This window comes from Nannobrachium achirus (assembly GCF_963921795.1).
Source record: "Nannobrachium achirus genome assembly, chromosome: 12".
Classification (NCBI taxonomy): domain Eukaryota; kingdom Metazoa; phylum Chordata; class Actinopteri; order Myctophiformes; family Myctophidae; genus Nannobrachium; species Nannobrachium achirus.
The window spans coordinates 53,419,415-53,440,602 of record NC_137832.1 but is presented as its reverse complement, the minus strand read 5'-3'; the positions used below and the strand labels follow the sequence as shown (position 1 = coordinate 53,440,602).

Here is a 21,188-nt window from a genome sequence, read left to right as displayed (position 1 = left end):
CAATCTCTTTCTCTCTCTCTCTCTCTCTCTCTCTCTCTCTCTCTCTCTCTCTCTCTCTCTCTCTCTCTCTCCCCCTCTCTCCAGTGTTCCTCATTGACATGTCAGCCTTTTCAGTCTGAAACCATACGCTGAGGTTTCTCCAACAGACTGTGACATTGAACAGTGAGGAGCTATAGATGTCACGACAGCCTCCGGGAGACACAGAGAGATGCGTTTGGGAACGCCTGCTTTGTTGTTTGTAAATCTTTTAACAACGAGGTAAAGAGGAAGAAGAGGAAAAAAAGAATCTCTCCCTTCTCCCCCACACAGGGGGCTCAACGTTGACAAGATGGGGAACGGCTCCGTCAAGTCCAAGTGTTTAAAACAAACGGACGCCACCAACGGCAGGGCCCTCAAAGAGCCGTCCCAGGCCGCCGCTTCCGGTGGCCCCAGGGGCCCCCCGGGGTCCCCCCTGGACGCCCTGAGGGCCCGACTGGAGGAGACGGAGAGGGAGGGCAAGAGGAGGGACGAGGAGCTCCGCGCCAAGGACCGCCAGATCAAGGGTCTGCAGGAGCAGCTGGCCAGGCAGACGCGGGCGCTGGCCGAGCTCGGCGAGGAGCTGCAGCTCAAGAGCGTCCGGCTCAACAAGCTGCAGGAGCAGCTGAAGAGCCAGGACACCACCACGGCCCCTCCACCACCACCACCCCCACCGGTAGGCCTGGAGCAATTATATGATAGGCCTGATCTGATTTATTGAGATAATATCGTCTGTATGAATTAAGGGTCATTTCCACCGGGCAAGATAAAGATAAAGATACAAAATCTCTTTCTCAATAGGCTATATGCACAGAATTCATTTTTGAGAGTAGTTGGGTCTCTTCTCGCTTCCTTCTTTATTGGTGTTACCAATAATACTAATGAAGACTCTGTTCCATTCTGGTCAAACATGCAGGGTGCTGATAGTGTGCATCTTGGCTACACCAGTGGGTCCAGGGACCCTCATGGTTCCTTGGGGGTTCCAAATGATCCCTTAAAATGTGTGTAACTCTGAGAGTGTTCGAATGGAACCAACACTCACAGAGTTATGGGGGCCCTTGAAATAAAAGGTTTGATAACCATTAACCACTGTGCTATATGAAATGGAACAGAGCCTTCATTAGTATCATTGGTAACACCTGTGAGAAGAGACCCAACTTCTCTCCAAAATGGCCTCTGTGCATATAGCTTATTGAAGTGGATGGGAGTGGATGGTAGCGTCCAGTGTGGACACTCCCATCCACTAGAACAATGTTGCCCGGTCGCAAAGACCCTTTAATCCGCTGAACATTTTTCTTACATTTAAAAATAAAAGAAATAGCGGAATTATCATCGATAAGCAATTATTGTTCCTATTTGATGAATGCCAAAAAACACAATGAAATCATAGCCACACTTATTCGTATGATTCGCATTCGTATAATGGTCAAGTAAAATGTCATGATGGTGATAGCCCTACCCCTCAGCCCCGGCGGTGGGGTTTGAACCGGGCCAGGCGGCGGCGGCGGCGGTGCGGCCTCCATCGCTGAAGGGTAGTGGCAGGAACGGTTCCAACCTCGGGGGTCCGGTCAAGGAGACCCCGTTCAGGGAGACCCTCAACAGGAGGAAAGGTGCCAAGGCGGGGGTGTCAGCCGAGCCCAGCTCCAGGACCTACGATTCCAGCTGCCTGCCCAGGTTCTCCTTCGAGGAGGCCCGCGTACCCAAGGACGCAAGGTGAGATTACTTGGATAACCCTGGTCTGCCGTGTAAGCAAATCTAGCATCTAGAGCCACTGGGTCCCCAAATTATTGTGTGTGGGGGGGGGGGGGGGGGGGGGGGCAGATGATTAATTTAACGTGCAACATTGTTTTCCTCACTCAACAGTAAACATACCAGCATAAAGTTAGCTAGAGCAGTGGTTCTCAAACCTTTTCATGTCCAGGACCCCTATAAGTAACTGTAGGGAAAGTGCTTTGGTGGACGAGCCTATCTGGTACCCTCTCATGCACATTAGGCTTGTTGAAACAGTACAAGCATCCTTTGCAAATGGTGCTGACTGTTTGATTATGTACAGTACAAGAAGGCTGCAAGATTAGGAGTGAATCAGAATCAATTTTGACATGACAATGACAAAGCAATGCCCCTCGAGAGAAAAAGAATCTAAGGAACAAAACCATGATTGTGCGCTTGTTCTGAAATTTGACATTTTCACCCTCGTTTTATCAATTTTATCAATCAATTAACCCAGACCCCACTTAAAAGATGGTTTTGGTCCAGGTCCTATTGTAGCAGAATGACTCACTGCCTCAGCCTTATGGCCTCAAAAGTCAAATATCTTAGCCACTAGCCCAAAGGGACATCCTTATATGAACCGGGGGAGATATTAGACCTTTGAGGCCATCAGCATGAGGCAGTGAGTCACTCAAAAGTCTAATATCTCCCCAGGTTCATAACGATAACTCTTTGGTATAGTGGTTAAGATATTTGACTTTCATGTGGAAGACCTGGGTTCGGATCCCAGGCGCTACACTATTAGGACTCATGTTTTTTTCCTTCACGGTGTGTGACAGTGTGAAGAGGCTGCTGACGGACGCCCTGAACAAGAACCAGTACCTGAGGAGGCTGGAGCTGCAGCAGATCAAAGACATGGTGGAGTGCATGTACGAGAGGAGCTACCAGCCGGGGGACTACGTCACCAAGCAGGGAGAGCCTGGACACCACCTGTTTGTGCTGGCAGGTACAAGCGTTGAGCAATGATGTAATAAAATACTGTTACAAGCATTAGCATCATTTTATTGTGCTGTAATTATTGACCACTAAGAGTCTAAATCAACACCAACATTGCAAAGACACAACAACATATTGATCCTCATTGTGTTCTTTTGACTTCTTGTGAAGTTAATGTTCATACATTCAGGCTTCCATACACTAAATACATTTTGTTCGTCATCAGGCCCATCCAGGAGCATGTGTCCTACTATTCCTGTGTCAGTTAGGGCTGGGCAATTAACCGAAAATAATATCGAAACTGACATGTAGAAGCAATAACGACTCATGTAGGTTTAATTGAATAATTTAGAAGCACGTTTGGGTACCCCTGATATGAACTTGTCTCACGTCTACAGATGGGAAGCTGGACGTGTTTCAGAACTGCAAACTCCTAACTTCGATAAACGTGTGGACCACGTTTGGTGAACTGGCCATCCTGTACAACTGCACCAGAACAGCGTCTGTCCGAGGTAAACCACCCTTGATTATGACGTTACTGTGCCCAGTTAGTCCTGTTAACATTTTATTGGAGTAAAACCAAAGTAAGAGTACCAAAAGTAAAAGTACCTTGAAGTTTACTTGAGTACATAAAGTGGTGACCTTTACAAAGACCCTAGTTAACCTCTGACCCCTGACTAGGAGATAATAAGGGCAGGAGCTGGATTTACAGAACTAGTGCAGGGTTTCCCAAAGTGGGTGTGGTGATGCTCTAATGAAGATCGTCTATTTATCTAAGTAAAACCATACCAATAAGGATTGTAAAAAGGTGAGTCGTCGATGCGTTAGGGTCTCCTACTCTGAACCGGGGTCATCAACTTGTCCATACACGGACAAATGTGTCTGTGGCAAAGACAAAGATTTAATTTTCTTATTTTCTGTTTTACACACCATTAAAATGTTCTTATTTTGAACACAATACTGAATATTGATGTCATAATAACCAATTATTGAATGTCAAGTGTCCAGGTTTTCTTTATGTACTGTATGACAAAGTTGGAGTCCACTGGTACAGTGGTTCTTTAACGTTTGATTTTCAAGGACTCACGTTACTCCGAGTGTGTACAATGGTCTAATGTGGTCATTTACAGTAGGGCTAGCTCTTTATGTGTTTGTCTACTCATTTTGTATGTCCGTGACAAAAAATGACCACCACAAGCCAGCCATGTGTTGTAACCATAAGGTCAAGTAACCGTAGCCTCTCTAACCCCGCCATACCCGCGAGGGCCACCACCAGCCAATTACCGGTCAACGTATACAAATGTGTCCTTCACAGACCCCGGGGTCGGGAACAAAGAGCGCTCTCACATACTGTACATGGTATGTGGCTTCCAAATGCCAATGAGGTGACGGCAAACCATCAGAGGGCAGCGCTATGGGATGGGATGTGATGATGTGATGTAAAGCCTTTGTAAACACCCGCCCCCGCCGAAGCTGGCTTGCTTCTTCTCTCTAATGACACATGATGATGCTTCTCGCTATCTGGCCGGTGGCTGGGTCAGATTACAATCACAGTACATCATTACGTACCATATTACAGTATGGTTGTAGACTAGGCAGAGTGGCACTGTAGTGTCAGTTTGTTTGTTTGTTTGTTTTTCATCCACACATTTGTGTTTTCCCCCCAAAAAACATATCAAATCAAATATAAAGAAAAAAATTCAAATATGTTTCAAAACATGATTCCTCGCCCTCAACAATAACCACAATAACAACCTCCATGAGAGAGAGTGTCCCTTTAGGGGTGGCATTTTTTCAAAAAAAGATCAGCAAGATTGCTGCAAACTTGTATTCCTTTTTTTAATAGCCAACGCTAAAATCGAAAATGGCACGGATTGCTTTCCCGGTTTTTAATGGGTTTAAGTAAAACTTCTGCGTAAGTTCTTCCCCCACCAGTACCGTATGCTCTCTGATGGACGCTGTGGTGGTGTTGTTCTTCCAGTGGTCAACAGGGCGAGGACATGGGCTCTGGACCGCGAGGTGTTCCAGAACATCATGAGGAGGACGGCCGAGACCCGCCAGGAGCAGTACCGCAACTTCCTGCGAAGGTTCGTCCACCAAACTAATAGCCAATAAGATAAAGCCAAATGTATTCACACATGGCTGTGAGCGTGGCAAGGCGATCAGCTATTTTTGGCACTCTTTTAACACCCTCACGTGACACATTAAGCTTTATACAACAGTCTTATAAAAAGTCTTATAAAATTGTTCATTTGTGGATACATGATTGTGCCTGTGTACAAACAGCCTATTTAAAAGATATCTCTGCCGAGGCAGGACTGTGTGTGCGTGTGTCACATACTAAATATCAACTAAATAACGACATTGATTGACATTGACATTGATTCCATTCAAACACAGGTTCTGATTTACGGTTTTGGGCATACAAGTTTTCCTCCCGACAGAAAGTTTTATCATTTGATTTTCAGGCCGAAACCATGCCCAAATATGGAGTAATACATCATAGATCAGTGGTTCTCAAAGTGGATTCATGGGACTGTTAGTTCCTTTAGGTTTAGGGGATCTAAATTGACCCATACTGTAAGTCTTTAACTCTGACAGTGTACACATGGAAGCAAATGAACCCTAACAGGTTCATTTGCTTCCATGTGTACACTGTCAGAGTCAAGGGGAGACCTTGTAATTTGAGCGTTTGAGAAACACTGTCACAAACAAAGATAATAGAATGGAGTCATGAAGGCCACGCTGTCGTCAGGCCATTTCTCGTTCTTGTTCACGCTGCCAAATGTGTGCCTTGTTGTTTCTCAGTAGGTCATGGGTTCGATCGCGGGCACCGCCAACTCGATTTTAGATTTGTTTGTGTCGAGTCCTGCGTTAAGTAGTACTGGGAGCTGATGGTCAGTGTTGTACATTTTGAAACGGGAATAGACTCTGGCTCTGACTCTGGCTGATACAGACTATAAGCCTCTCCGACCTATACTTAATACTTACACTGCCAAATAAGCTGAATAACTGCACCCATTGTCACTGTCGTTCATAAACAGACTATAACATAAGATGATGATGACTATAATTTGTGTGTTTTCTGCAGTGTATCACTCTTGGCTAATCTACCCGAAGACAAGCTGAGCAAAATAGTGGACTGCCTGGAAGTGGTAAGTTGTCTGTGTACTTTGTATATTGTAGTAAAAGCATGATGCGTTGGGAGGGGAGAGTGTTTTTTGCAGGTCGTTCAGTCCGAGTGTATCAAAAAAGCAACTGGGTTAAGGCAGTGGAAGCTTGTGCAGAGGTGACGAAAGTCTGGGGGACGGAGATACACCTACTGTAAACCTAACCTTAACCCTAACCCTAACCTCAGTAAAACTAATGCCGACGCAGGTTAATGCTAACCTGGTGAAATGCTTGCTAACCTGCCAACGTGGGTGAAGGCTAACATGGTGAATGTTAAACTGGTTGGAGCAACGGTGCTGCTTAACCCAGTTACTTTTTTCATACACTCGGACTGAACGAACCGCGTTGGGAGTTTGTAAATGTACTATTTTTTAAAAATCTTATAAAGTGTTTGTTTGAATTAATTCTATTTTATTTTGACCCATAATGACCCAAACTTAGCACGCCCAGGTTAAAGTGATCTGTTTGATTTCAGACATTTAACCACTCAAACCCTCAATACTTTGTAAACTTGGCTCGGTACTTGGTCTGCTCTTCTTTCTCTCTACAACCCTCTTCCTGAAAATAGCAGATCTACACGTTGTGAGCTTGTAGATCTGCTATCTTCGGCTAATGTTGGCCCCCAGAATATAGGGATACGAGCCAAGGGTTCAAGTGGTTAATGTAAAAATGTTTCAAGTCCCTATCACATAAAGATTCCCCCCGGAACCCCTGTTGAAGACCACCGCTCTAAGGAATTTTAATATAGAAAGGATATTTAATCAATGAAAAGTATTAACAAGAATTTAGGACTAAATAATAACTACATTGGATCCTTCGGGAACACAGGTTCCATATTCCGTTTCCTGAAAAGTAACAGTTGTGGACATGGCAAGGTTTCCGCCCGACCACAGCGATATTCTATTACCGAGCGTCAGCATGTTTCCTCTTCCTCCAGTCGGAAAGCCCTCACACACATTTACCTTGTTGATGTTATTCCTGTCACTGCTCGCTCCCAGATACTGTTACCTACTATTTGACCAAGGTCCCCGAATGAGTTGATTCTAACAGGAGACGAGTGATGTGTTAAAGATATGTGACAGTGACTGGCTGTGTGTGTGCGTGCGTGCGTGCGTGCGTGCGTGTGTGTGCTTGTGTGTGTGTGTGTGCGTGCGTGTTCCTGAAATCTTTGCAAATCTCTCTGCAAATACATCAGATGTTGTTGTTGTCGATGAAGGAGACAAGTTTCCATTCTTGAAGTGGCCTGCACCTTTGATTCTAGCCTTTATGACCAAATTCATTAAATACCAGCCCCTCCTGCAAACCATCACAGAGGCTATAGGTGCAATCTACTTGTGTTCATCTTTGGCAGCCTTGGATATAAGTTGGTTGTAAGAGGCTTCCAACAACTTGGGATACCAAAACAAAAGCAGCTAAACGGCTTGCAAAATTCTGTGCAATCTCTTCTACTATCGATAGCCGCCAAATATGGAGAAGAGGTTGCTACTTGTACCCTTGAAGGGTGGGTGGGTTTTGGATATTTGTCCAAGATTAGCCGACTGTACATTATTTACAGCACCTTAATAATGTGTGTCCTTGTATTGTATCTCCTATGTGGACATAAATACATTTATAAATACATTTATGCTATGCTCCAAATGTCCCCACAAGATTATCAGAAAGTACACATTGATTGACGATACTTTTCTTGGTCCTCAATGGTTGTTTTATGGTTAAGTAAGATTTGGGGAGTTAGGTTTACAATTAGGAAAAGGTTAGACGTCCACATGTATGGTAGGAGCAGCAGGGACAGCTCTGGTCTTGGGTGCTGTGAGCGGCTTCCTGCTGCTCTGCCCAGCCAGGAGAGGAGAAATGAAGTAGACACAATCGTTCCTCCATTTCTGGCAGGTCATTTGGAGAATTGGAGGAGAAAAAAAACTTCAATTCAGACAATAAATACACAATTTAATCCCTCAATTAATTTCACATCTACAGCTGCTAGTTAAAAAAATCTAAATCCATACAGTCTGTTTCTTTACCTCAGTAGTAGCAGACGCAGACACGATGACAGGCTGTCACCTAACCTTTCACACGTGTAGTTTAACCCATTGAGACGAAAGCCTTCTAAACCAGTAAGACTCCCTAATCGGGAGATAAGCGACCGTAGGTGGCTTATCTCCACAAATAGGGCAAAAATTTGTTTTTCCAAAATCTTCCTGATCCATGTTGATGACATGAGTGTAGACATGCTGTGTAGTGATATTTGTGATTTTAGGGCCAAAACTGTAGGAGCAGTGTCCAAAAATGTGTTTTAAAATCGGCCTGAAGGTGGCGCTAGAATAGGGCCATGTGAGAAATGAGGGGTGGGGTCTCCGCGTTGCCTTGGCGGACGAATAGGTACCGGGCCCGGCTCTCCCGGACGCTCCTAGCCCGAGTTACGGCATTTTATGTGCGCTGCAGTGGCAGGGGGTCCTCCACTGGGGGCGCCACCACTTTTGCATCCGTTCTGGAGCACCAGGAGTCGGTGGTCCCCGGGAATTCCCCGTGAGCAGCCCCGTTGGGGTGGTCATTTGGTCATTTTTGCACATTTGGTCATTTTTTACATCTGGGGGTTCCCCCAGGGACCTGGGGGTCCCTGGGGCTCCGGGGGTCCTTGGAGGTTGTAGTTTGGCAGGCAAGGAGTGTGTGTGTAAAATCTGGCATGGATCGGGTCAACGGGTGCGGAGATATAAGCAGGGAAAAAGTGTGACGTGTGACGTGTGAGCACATTTGGTCATTTTTTACATCTGGGGGGTCCCTGGGACTCCAGGGGTCCTTGGAGGTTGTAGTTTGGCAGTCAAGGAGTGTGTGTGCAAAATTTGGCATGGATGGGGGCAACGGTTGTGGAGATATGAGCAGGGCAAAAGTGTGACGGACTGACTGACTGACTGACTCACTCACCCACGGACAGCCTGTGGAGGTTTTGGTAGTAAATGCGACCTACGGTCGCAATCAGTGGTTCTCAAACCTATTCGTGCCAAGGACCCACAAAAGTACCGGTATATGTATTTGACTGCGGGCCCCCCATGGGAAAATATGTTGTGCTGCTGAATCCAGCGCAAATGCTTTCATCTTCTCTTGACTCGCGACTCCTCTGCAACCTTCCTTCCTCCAGGAATACTACGACAAAGGAGAGTACGTTATCAGAGAGGGGGAGGAGGGCAGCACCTTCTACTTCATCTCCCAGGGAAAGGTAAACGCTTCCTCTCACATCACTCACTCACTCCACCAGCTGCAAAATAAAAAGTAATGAACGCACAACGCTTTAGAAATAGATACCCTGTATACAATTAGGGGACACCCCCACCCCATTTTGACAAATGTTGACAAATCTTCTCTCGTGGGTGGTGAATTGGCACAGCCAAATACAATCTGGGGGTCCGTGACAACATGAAAATGTGTCTGTTCCTCTCCCTTGAATACTGTGTAAATCCTCCCTGCCATCCAGGGCCCATGCTCTACCCCCTCGTCATAGTTTGGGCAAAGGGAGGTCATCTATGACTCACCCTGTGGGAGTCAGCTCGCAGCCCCACCCGCCTGTGTGTCTGTCTGGTCTGATAATGTCAGCAACCCGACACCGGGGGGAGATGGAGAGAGCCGGCAGCTCAACCTCAGGGGACTCTTAACTGCCATTAGCAGCCTGTGTGAGATAGCAGCTCTTCAGCTAACCATGCAGAGCACAGACACAACTGTTTGGAGGGGAATACAGGAAATGCCCCCCACCCCACCCCCCAATTCCCTCACCCTCTAACCGTAGAGCGAATAAAATCTGCTAGTGCTCAGCCGCCGAGAACATACACTACAGTGGCCACTAGCGAGGGCGAAGAGAATGCTTGGTTGAAACAAACGTGAATCACTGCGGGCGACAGGGCTGTATTAACCATTGGGCCGGTGGGGCTCTCAGGGGCCCTTGGGGGAACTGGGCCGAGTGGTCATTGACAATTTACTAAAATGAAATGTATACGTTAATTAAATATCAAATGTGTGGGCCCTTCCTCTGTTGTCTACAGGTGCTTTCTTGGCCCACAGATGATCATCATGGCTTGAAATCCGAGCTGGGTAGTGCGTGTCGGGAGGGAGGGGGAATTATGGTGGAGGGTGGGGGGGCCCTAAAACATTATCGGCCAGGGGCCCTCGCAGGGGTTCATCCGTCCCTGGCGGGTGAGTCCCTCATTAAAACTAACATCCCTCTGGAATGGCAAAATAGGCCAGCAGCATTTGGTGAAAATAGCAGAAATACCGATACTACGATCAGTTGAGCTTTCAGATCAGTTGTTTTGGCCAAAGAGATTTGACCAATTTGAAGGGGACCAATTTGACCAAGTATAAATACAGGGGAACCCGGGTCAACAAAGTATACCATCTGTCAGATTCTGTCAAATTAAAGAAATTGCAAAAGTAGCAGGTCCTACGAGCTCAAAATGCGCCGCTTCACCCTCGTTTTGTGCCGCGTTGTATCTGTTGCATTCTGGGAGTTTAAAGGGCGTGTGAACCTGAACTGTGTGCAGGTCAGAGTGACGCAGAGCACAGAGACCCAGGTGCTGCCCCAGATTATCAACACGCTGCACAAAGGAGACTACTTCGGAGAGAAGGCCCTCATAAGGTACCTGTCCTAAACACATACACTTTTTAGAGTTAAGTCAAGCTCTGAGTTTTGCTATGCACTTTCACGTGTAATTTGTTCCTGTTCCTGAAAGAAAACAATGCAGGCTCTATTTTGATTGTCTACCAGCTCTTATGTCTTAACTTAAAGGCCTGAATATACTGTCTCTGACCACCGAACTTTTTATCAGAGAGTACTGACTTTCCGACTTGCAGCTTTCCGAACTCTAATTCGGGGTAATGCTTTTCAGAAGATGCGACATCATGCGAGTAAAGGTAATTTTGTAGTTTAACTGGACCTTTCCGACAAAAAGTTGGTGGTCGGAGACAGTATGGAAAGGCCTTTAAGTTAGGGCATAATAGCTGGTACGTGATGTCAAAACCAGATCACTCTGACATCGTTGGAGCAGATTCTCCAAAAGTATTTCCGAGCACACACAATATACCACACACTATATACCACAACATGCCACAAGTTGCTTCCAATTCTTTTTTTTTTACTTTTGGGTTACCGTAGTTATGTGGAATGCTTAATTAATTTCCATAATTACTTTGTTTGTGAGCTTCTATATCGTCTAGTTTCAGGCAAGCCACACGGTTGTACGATGAAGCAAGACTCAGACTTAACATATAAACATTTCATGTTTTCCAGTGATGACGTCAGATCAGCCAATATCATTGCTGATGAGAACGGAGTGGAGTGCCTTGTGATTGACAGAGAGTGAGTATCCTTTTTCTTTGTTATTTTTGAGTGATGCTAACCACTCCTATGTTGTAGGCTTTGTGTGTAGGTCCCGTATGAGCACGAGAATGTCATAGAAAGTATGCAGGGACCGACATCACCACAGCTGATTACGGACAGAACAGCCTATACAGTCAAGGAGATATGTGTGTGTGTCGTGTTTGATACAGGTCTATACCGCCTCCGAAGCCCTTTACATTAATGCAATTCATGCAGACATTAACACACAGATGGTAGAGGAAACCATTGCAAGGCACCAACCTGCTCATCGGGAGCAGTTAAGGAGGGGTTCGGTGTCTTGCTCAAGGACACTTCGACACTAACCCAGGAGGTGCTGTGTAGATGGTAATTTTTTTTCCCCATTTCCTGAAACCCTTACAGTTTCCACCCAACAGTGACGATATGGTCTTAATGGCATATTTGCCGTCTTTCTTTGTTCATTTGCCTCAAATGCAGCTGTTAACCAAACAGCACTTGTGCTGTTTTCTGGCCATTGGGAAAGAAAGTCAAGACAAACTGTGTTTAGAGAAAGATTCAAAGATGAAGCACACTGTGAATTGACTTTTGTCCAGAACATCACCGTCTCATATTTCTCAATCAAAGGCTCTTCTGTTACGACCCCTGTCTAGGGTAGGGAGTATAACATAATGAGGAGGACAACAGCTTTTCAAAAAGATGAATTTATTTTATTTGAGTGTGAAAAGTGCACTGACAAGTACTCTGACAACAACCGGTACAACGGGAACGATGCATATTGTATTACCAAAGGGGCAAGCGGGCCGTACCCTATTATTTAAAATTATTATATTTCAAAATGATATAGGCTCTGTTTTGGGGAAAAGTATTACTTTTATTCCACACTTTTTTAAAAGCTCTGGATGTAATTTCTTTTCCCCTATCCTTTTCATAAAAGGACCAGCTATAATATTACTCACAGTACGATGCTGTGTTTTGAGTTTACGTACTCATGGATTAAAGTTCTCCGTCTCAGTCAGTGGATTCCATAGAAGCCAGCATGTCTTCTATGGAGGCATGTCGCTCAGGAAAAATAGACGATCTACAAGCTGTCAGTCAATGTGTCTGCGACGCATTGAGAGCTTGTAGATCAGCTACTTTCGGTTATCATTTCAAGATCAGAGCATTTGAAGAGATCAAACTAGCAACATGTTCAGAGGCATCTTCCATAAAATCCTAATGTCTGGGATATTTCATATTAGCAAAGGTTAAAGGAGTAGTTCACCCCCAAAATGACTTTTTTTCTATTGATTAGTCACGCCATGGAGACTAGTGTTCAATAATATTTTTAGTTTTTTGTCGCATTCCTAAGACAAAAATTTGATAACAATAAATTTACCCCCCTTCGTTCCGGATGGGGACCCGTTTCGAAACGGGTCCCCATCCGGAATCAATGGGGGTAAATTTACTCGAATCAAATTTTTGTCTTTTGTCAAAAACCAAAAAATATTATTGAACTCTACTCTCCATGGCATGAGTAATCAATAGAAAAAAAGTCATTTTGGGGGTGAACTACTCCTTTAAAGCCTCAACTGGTTAGCATTATGTGTGTAGAACAGTAGGAACGATAATTCTAAAGCACCATCATTTTACATATTGTGTTAATGGTTTAGGAAACAGCGCTAGTGTGTGTGGGAGGCTCCTTTCACACTGTTTCGCAAATCGCACATTAAAGAGTTTCGTGAGAATATTATTTGTTTACTTTAATCCATGCGTGCTACTGCACGTTGCTGTGTCTTTTTTGCAGGACATTTGACCAGACAGTGGGGACCTTCAGCGAGCTGCAGAAGTACCTTCAGGGTTATGTGGCCACTCTGGATCGTGATGACAAGAAGAGACACGCAAAGTAGGTCCTCAGACAGGGCTGGAAATGTACAATTTACAATTTAGGCATTTAGCAGACGCTCTTAATCCAGAGTGATTTACAATAAGCAAGGACAGCACATGGTGTTGTACTTTGTACTCCACAATCATTTGAAAATGTTAGTTACAAAGTATCATTACATACAACCAATTAAGCCCTATTTGATACTTCATATATTCGAAACTAACAGAATCTTTATAAACTCACAATGTATGGCGATGCAACACTGTCTGAGCTTGTAGATCTGTTTTGAAAGATTTTAGTACTTTTACTTTGGTACCGTAAATAATTTTGATCACATTTTCTTTTGATAATTTATATGTGGTATTGCTACTTTTATTGAATGAGTAAAAACAGAGTACTTCTTCCACTGAGTGATCAGATCAAACTTCACTATGGATGTATGGTTGGGTTTTTCATGTCAGCCTTTTATACTGCCACCACCGCAAACAAATTACTCCTACAGATTTTGTCCACACGTCACTCAAATCAATACTCAGCTCTTGTCAAGTCATCAAGACGGATCTGTCAGATTTTCTTTTCATATTCCATCCTGATTGGCATAAAATGGCATCTTAAGTTTGCAGGAGTGGTTTGTTTTCAACAAAATGCCTCAAATCATGAACGCAGTGATTCCACTCACCTCTAACGGTTGCATTTACGACACGACGTGAGCTTGTATGTCTGCTGTTAACCGGAAGTGTCCCGCAAATAATGCTACAGTAAATTCTCGCGGAAACAGGTGGATAAAGACTGAATTACGAACTGGCCCGCAATAACCTACCTGGCCTGGCGGAGACCTGTGCTCCGAGGACCACTTGTTCTGGTTATTTATATTTTTTGATTGAGTCGTTCTGACACAAAGTCCTGTCCTCTGCTCTGACACATGAGCTTCACTTCCTTCAGATGCTTCTTTCCTTTCAAACGTCTCATATCGTCGCTGTCGGGCAGAAACCTCTTATCTTCATATTCTAACTTTTTGTGATCTTTCGTAAATGAACGTCCTACTTGATCATACTACAGTCACACAAAGGTATCAAAAGTAACAGACATACAAGCTCGAAACGCGGCACGAAGCGATGCGCTTTAAGCTTGTAGATCTGATACTTTTGCTATTTTTGAATTCCAGTCATGAAAAGTAACAGGATATATGAGGTTTCCACCTGACAGAGACGATTTGAGGTACTTTTACTTTACTCGAGTATTGACATCTTTTGATACTTTATACTCCACTACATATCGGAGGCAAATATTACTGACATATCCACTACAATAATTTGACAAATAATTGTTACTTTGCAATAAAAGTTAGGTCACAGATTTAGATTATCATTACAAAACATGCATTAACCACTGAAGGCCTATTTTATACTTTCATCTATAGTATGACAATACTTTTGTTCTTTTACAGTAAACATTATAATACTCTTATACTGACTTTATTTATTTATTTATTTATTGCTACTTTCTAATCTAATGAATACAATGTATGTTAATACAATTAATTTATACAATTGGGAATTTGGGGTGGTGGTATTTTGTCTCCCTGCTCTTCTATTGAGACCTTTAGATTGTGTCAAGGTCACTGCATGAGCTGACATGAATTTTGATGATCAAGATTCAAGTTATCCCCTGAGCAAGCAGGCAGGCTCTATTAGCTCTATGGTAAAAAATGTCAGCACTTACACAGGAAACCAGGTTCAAGTCCAAGGTAGAAGAAAAGTAAAGTTACATAGTGCAGCTCATAAATAATCTAATCATTTCTTCCACCACTGTCCCTGTGGTGCCCCCTGCAGGAGATCGGTGTCACGGCAGCAGAGTCACCTCCAGTCCCCAGAGGGTCTCCAGCAGAAGGACAAGGCGTGGTCCATCCCTGCCTCCATGCCCTTGGAGAGCCTGGAGGTCATCGCCACTCTGGGGGTCGGGGGCTTCGGCAGAGTGGAGCTGGTGAGACCTCCAAAACAACCGTTCTGTCTGTGGTTCTCAAAGTTCTTCATATAGCAAGTAAGCCTTGCCGAGCCATGAGGCCCATAGGGCAGGAGCCTAACTCCTGTTTCTGTAGCATGAGGTAGTTTGATGTATCAGTACATCCCCTGGACATGTATGTCTCAGGGACTTATCCCCCCAATCCAACCCTTGATGCTGAGTGCCAAGCAGGGAGACACTGGGTCCCTTTGTCAGAGTCTTTTTTTGGTATGACCCGAACCCAGTGTCAGGACGGACACTCTAACCACAAGACCACTGTGCTGGTTTTTCACGTCAAGGACCCCCCCAAATGAATATGTATTTGGGCCACGGACCCCCACATCTGAAAATAATTTGTATTGTTTCAAAAGAATACTGTATATATCAAGGGATATCAAAAGTCTACTCTAAGAGTTTTGAAAATAGCAGATCCGCAAGCTTGCAACGCGCTGTGAGCTTGCAATGCGCTTGCAATGCGCTTGTAGATCTGTTATTTTCAAATAGCTGATCTACATTATTTAGAGTTAAAACACTTTGAGAGGAGAACATCTCTGCCTACAAAATGATACTGTCCAATATGAAGAACCGAGTGTGTGTGTGTGCAGGTGAAGGTGAAAAACGAGGACAAGACGTTTGCCTTGAAGGTGATGAAGAAGAAGCACATTGTGGACAACAAGCAGGAAGAACACATCCACTCAGAGAGGAAGATCCTGGCTGAGGTCCAATGTCCCTTCATCGTCAGGTCAGCCATGACACTCACCGGCTTGTCAGTCAAAGCTAGAGCTGGGATACCCGACCGAAACCCCCCGGGACCCGTCGGGTACCGACGCGCCGGGCTCGGGTTGAACGCATTTGCATAATTGGTGCTCGGGCTTCAGTTCGGTAATAGAGGGTATGCATGTGACATCATCATCATACCCGGAAAACAATTCTTTTTGGCCTTGACAGCCCATACATCCATTCCAAACAGAAAAGTCCTAACTGATTGCATTAAACAACGTTAAACGACGCTAAACTCACTTTGCCACTCGATTTGCCATTCACTATGCATGCGCATACCCTCTATATTGTTGCGTCATCCACTTTCTCTGATGATCCGCGCAGCGCACAACTCCTGGTGTGTGCTTGCTTTGTGCTAAATGCTGCCGGCACGGAGCCATAACGCTATGCCCAGAGCATGTCCCAAATGCTGAGATAAACGCATTGTTGTGGTTTGATTGAACGTGGCGTGCCACTGAAGGGAGCTTGTAGCTTGTTGGCACCGTGTTCCCCACTACTGTCCCTTGCAATGGATGTTTATTTCGAGGCGCTGTGTATGCCTCGTTCAACACACACATCTCCTGCAAGAAAAGCCTGACTTATACTTTGTCGTACGACGCGTTGCATGCATGTTGCATGCAAGTGGCTGATATGCAAGCTCACAACGCGTCGCATCCATAAAAATAAATAATAATATTAATAATTTCATTATATTGTATCTGTAATTTATTTTTGTTTTCATAGGATGTACCGTACATTCAAGGACAACAAGTATGTGTACATGCTGCTAGAGGCCTGCCTGGGAGGGGAGATCTGGAGTCTGCTAAGAGACAGGTAGAGCTGGACTACAATGCTACACTGAACTATTACTATAAGCTCTGTCTAATGCATGGATTAAAGCTAATTAAAATCTCATCTCAATGTTGTTTGGCCATATCCTAATATGCGATTTGTGAAACAGCACAATTATGTAGAATTATAATGTTTTGGTATAGCTATACAGCCAACCAGTTGAAGAAATTGCAGATTGATGCTAAAGTCGGCCATCCCAGCCTTGACAAAAAGGATAGTATACACTATACAGTATATATATATTTTTTATTTTAAAACAAAATGCCAGACTCAAGACACCTTTGCTTTTATGAAATATTTGAGATCGGTTTTCTGGAAGATTGAACTTGCATTCTATTGCTAGCTTGACCACTTCAAATACTCTTATTTTAAAATAACAAATAACCAAAAATAGTCTATCTACAAGCACTGCTACGTGTTGTAAGCTTGTAGAACGGTGCATGGCATGCTTCCATAGAAGACAATGCTGACATCCAAATGACTGTAATCAGTGGTGGTGACTGTGCTTCGTCGTCTGGTCCACAGGGGGAGTTTTGACGAGCCCACCGCTAAGTTCTGCGTGGCGTGCGTGACGGAGGCCTTCGACTACCTGCACCGCAACAGCATCATCTACAGAGACCTGAAGCCTGAGAACCTCATGCTGGACGCTGAGGGCTACATCAAACTGGTGAGAACGTAGCCAGCAGGGTTGTTGGGCACCAAGGAAGAGTGGACACCTCAGTGTTAAATTGGCTATTTTTTAGTTAGCTAGTTCTGCGCTGGGCCTTGGGCTGGCTTTACAGTATCAGCTTGCTTGCTACCAGTTTTGCAGTGTTGTTAGCTCCGCTGTCACACCGCAGTGTGTCTACTCAGGTGGCCATCCTGTTTTTTCCCTCTGGGCCATGAGCTTTGGGTTACAGCTTGCTTGCTACCAGTTCCGGGTGCCTGACATACAAGGTTTCCATCCGACAGTGCCGACAATATCTAGTATGTGTGGTAGTAATGATTTATATACTGTGATCAATCATCCCCAGGTTGACTTTGGCTTTGCCAAGAAGATCAGAGGTGGTCAGAAGACGTGGACGTTCTGTGGGACACCGGAGTACGTGGCCCCGGAGATCATCCTCAACAAGGGCCACAGCTTCAGCGTGGACTTCTGGTCTCTGGGCATCCTGGTCTTTGAGCTCCTCACTGGCAGGTCTGTCTGTTTGTCTGGCTGTCTATCTGTTTTTCTGTCTGAAACATTGCCCAAATATAGAGCCATGTGTCATAGATATGTCATAGATCAGTGGTTCTCAAAGTGGGTCCTTGAGAGTGTTCCACGGGTCCCCAGCAACATGAGCTAATATAACATCTAAATCAGTTTAACACTTTACCCCTATTTTATACTTTGGCTGTTAAAAGAATAGCTGATGGGCAATTTTCTTATAATATTGAAGAATCTGAAAATCTTCTGTTACGGGGTCTCTAGCATAAAACCCTTTCAAATGGGGGTCCACAGCCTAATACGTACAAATCAATTTGGGGGTCCTTGACATGAAAAGATTGGACAACCACTGTAATAGACGACCAGCGTCATACTCATAGCAGGTTGAAGCCCTGAGTTTGAACTCACTGTAAACCAATATCATCAATATGGCAGTAGTATATGGAACTGTAAAGATTCATCTGTCCCACTCGGTCCATTCAACTTGTTTATTTCTTAATGTCCCACTGTCTATTCAACTCATGTCTTTCTTAAATGTCCAAAAGCCACACTATGTATCTGTTTCAGTGTGTGTTTACAATGTTATTTTGGGTATGTTAATACAATATAGCAATGAGGGTGGTTGTATTTGGTCTCCCTGCTCTTCTATTGAGACATTTAGATCATGTGTCCGGGTTGGACACGACTGGCAGGCTCAGTGGTAGAAAAATTTCAGCGCTTTTGCAGGAGACCCCGGTTCTAATCTGGAGTGGAACAGTAAAGTTACAGAGGGTAGTTTTAAAGTTCCACAGTCCACTCAACTTGTTCCTTCCCTCTCTCAACGTTCCACAGTCCTCCGTTCTCGGGCAGCGACCAGATGATGACATACACCTTCATCCTGAAAGGCATCGAGAAGATGGACTTCCCCAAGAAGGTCACCAAGAGACCCGAGGACCTCATACGGAAGCTGTGCAGGTATTCGACAGAGCCGCTCTGTGGTAAAATGGGCGGCTCGTGACCCCACCATGCAACGCACTTTAAATCAGGCTTAGTCGGTTCATGTAGAAAGCGTCACTCTAACACAGTGGGTTCTCAACCTGTGGGTCGGGACCCCCAGGGGGGTCCACAAATCATTTTGGGGGGTCACCAGATGATTAACTTAATGTGCAATGTTGTTTTCTCACTCAACAGTAAACAAACCAACACAAAGTTCAAGTGTATAAAGGCTATCTACACATTTCTAAAATGATAAATTAAACATTGGCCAAATTGTCAAATATTAGAGTCAGAAATTGAAAATAGCCGATCTACTACATGCTCAGAGCATTTAGATCTGCTATTTTCACAATAGAACCGTGTTATACAAAATGTAATGCCTCAACTATTAGTGCTCATCAGGGTGGGGGGTCCCCAGTTAAAATATGATTATTTTAGGGGTCGCGGCCTGAAAAGGTTGAGAACCAGTGCTCTAACGAAGGTCTGCTTTACAGGCGGAACCCTGCAGAGCGTCTAGGAAACCTGAAGAATGGAATTACTGACATCAAGAAGCACAGGTGAGGAGGAGCCTCCACTTAAACCCTATAGCTTAGCTCAAGTCAGTCAACGACAACTATATCAGTTCTTTTATGAATTTATCATCTTCATCTCTACACTAGGGGCCCTATTTTCATCCATACCTTACCCCTTATCCCTAAACTCTTTTGCCACTTTTTATATCTGATCTACAAGCTCACAACGTGTCGATGTAGATCTGCTTTTCTTTTTTTTTTATGTTTTTCAAAATACAAAAAAAAAAGTCAAAGAGGTTTAGGGATAAGGGGTAAGGCACGGACGAAAATATAGCTCAAAACCTCAGCTCAAAATGCAGCTCAATGTTCCCTCCCGAATAGGAATATTAGGGTTCAAGTGGTGCACGCACAGTCGCACACGCTCAAACACACACAAAAACACGCACATAAACTCACAACACGCATACAAAACTGTACACTGATTATTTTCAATGTACCCAAAGGTGGTTTAATGGCTTCAACTGGGAGGGACTGAAGGTCAGGACTTTACCATCTCCACTGAAAAGAGAGGTAAGTCATGTCAGTTCAAATATTATTATTTTGGGGGGTCCTCCTCAGTTGTACATGATTTTGTCCTTTCCTGTGCCATGGCAGCTGAAAGGCCCTACAGACCACAGCTACTTTGACAAATACCCTGCTGATGGAGAACCTCCTCCTGATGAGATGTCTGGATGGGACGCAGGCTTCTGATGAGATGTCTGGATGGGACGCAGGCTTCTGATGAGATGTCTGGATGGGACGCAGGCTTCTGATGAGATGTCTGGATGGGACGCAGGCTTCTGATGAGATGTCTGGATGGGACGCAGGCTTCTGATGAGATGTCTGGATGGGACGCAGGCTTCTGATGAGATGTCTGGATGGGACGCAGGCTTCTGATGAGATGTCTGGATGGGACGCAGGCTTCTGATGAGATGTCTGGATGGGACGCAGGCTTCTGATGAGATGTCTGGATGGGACGCAGGCTTCTGATGAGATGTCTGGATGGGACGCAGGCTTCTGATGAGATGTCTGGATGGGACGCAGGCTTCTGATGAGATGTCTGAATGGGACGCTGAATTCTGACGCACACTTCTGTGTTGCTGCTGCTGTTGTATCCTACTGGCTCACCCGCCAGTGAGGAGCCCCCACCGGGAGGACGTACAGTAGTGCCTCCTCCATCCTACTCCTCCCGTTCAACATTCCCTGGCTGCCCCCAGCCTGTAGGAGTACATGCAGCGACAAAAAGCCACCCTCCTCGCCCAGTTTCTCTTCCCCGAACACGGGCCAACTGTGATCATATAGACACGAGGTCAAGCCGGATGCACCCCGGTGGATTTGAACCGCTTATACTCTGCGGTGGTGGACAGGGACTTCAACACTGCGCTACACAAGCGCTCCCTTTGTCATTCATGTGATGTTACGGTTGTGTATGGTTTCATGCCAAGGACCCCCAAATTTATAGATATTTGGCCGCAGATCCCCATCTGAAAATGTTTTGTGCCAGGGACCCCCAGAAGAGAAGATTTATGTAAATAATTATTCCAAACATTGTAGATATTTTTCAAAAATGTGCCACGCTGCAAGCTTGTACATCTGCTATTCTTGAAACAAACAGACAGGAAGACACATTAAAACAATAACTAATAAAAAAAAGTTAGATATAAATGAAATACCAAGGAGGATAAAAACACTAAATTAGCAAGTAATTGTAATACAAATTGTTCTCAGAGATGTAATGGAGAAGTGTAAAGTATCGAAAAATGGAAA

The 21,188-nt window shown here is 44.6% G+C and overlaps 1 protein-coding gene across 1 annotated transcript; it reads left to right on the top strand.

Moving 5' to 3' along the window:
* Positions 1-328: 328 nt before the first annotated feature.
* Positions 329-20,132, top strand: prkg2 (protein kinase cGMP-dependent 2; the record flags this gene model as incomplete). Its single annotated transcript, XM_080738750.1, has 19 exons — positions 329-655; positions 1,511-1,728; positions 2,565-2,731; positions 3,120-3,233; positions 4,703-4,808; positions 5,813-5,876; positions 9,026-9,103; positions 10,419-10,513; positions 11,165-11,233; positions 13,017-13,115; positions 14,930-15,080; positions 15,704-15,840; positions 16,602-16,691; positions 17,235-17,376; positions 17,723-17,886; positions 18,727-18,849; positions 19,365-19,427; positions 19,886-19,952; positions 20,037-20,132. 19 exons carry the CDS (start codon positions 329-331, stop codon positions 20,130-20,132), a joined length of 2,370 nt encoding a protein of 789 aa, XP_080594876.1.
* Positions 20,133-21,188: the final 1,056 nt, after the last annotated feature.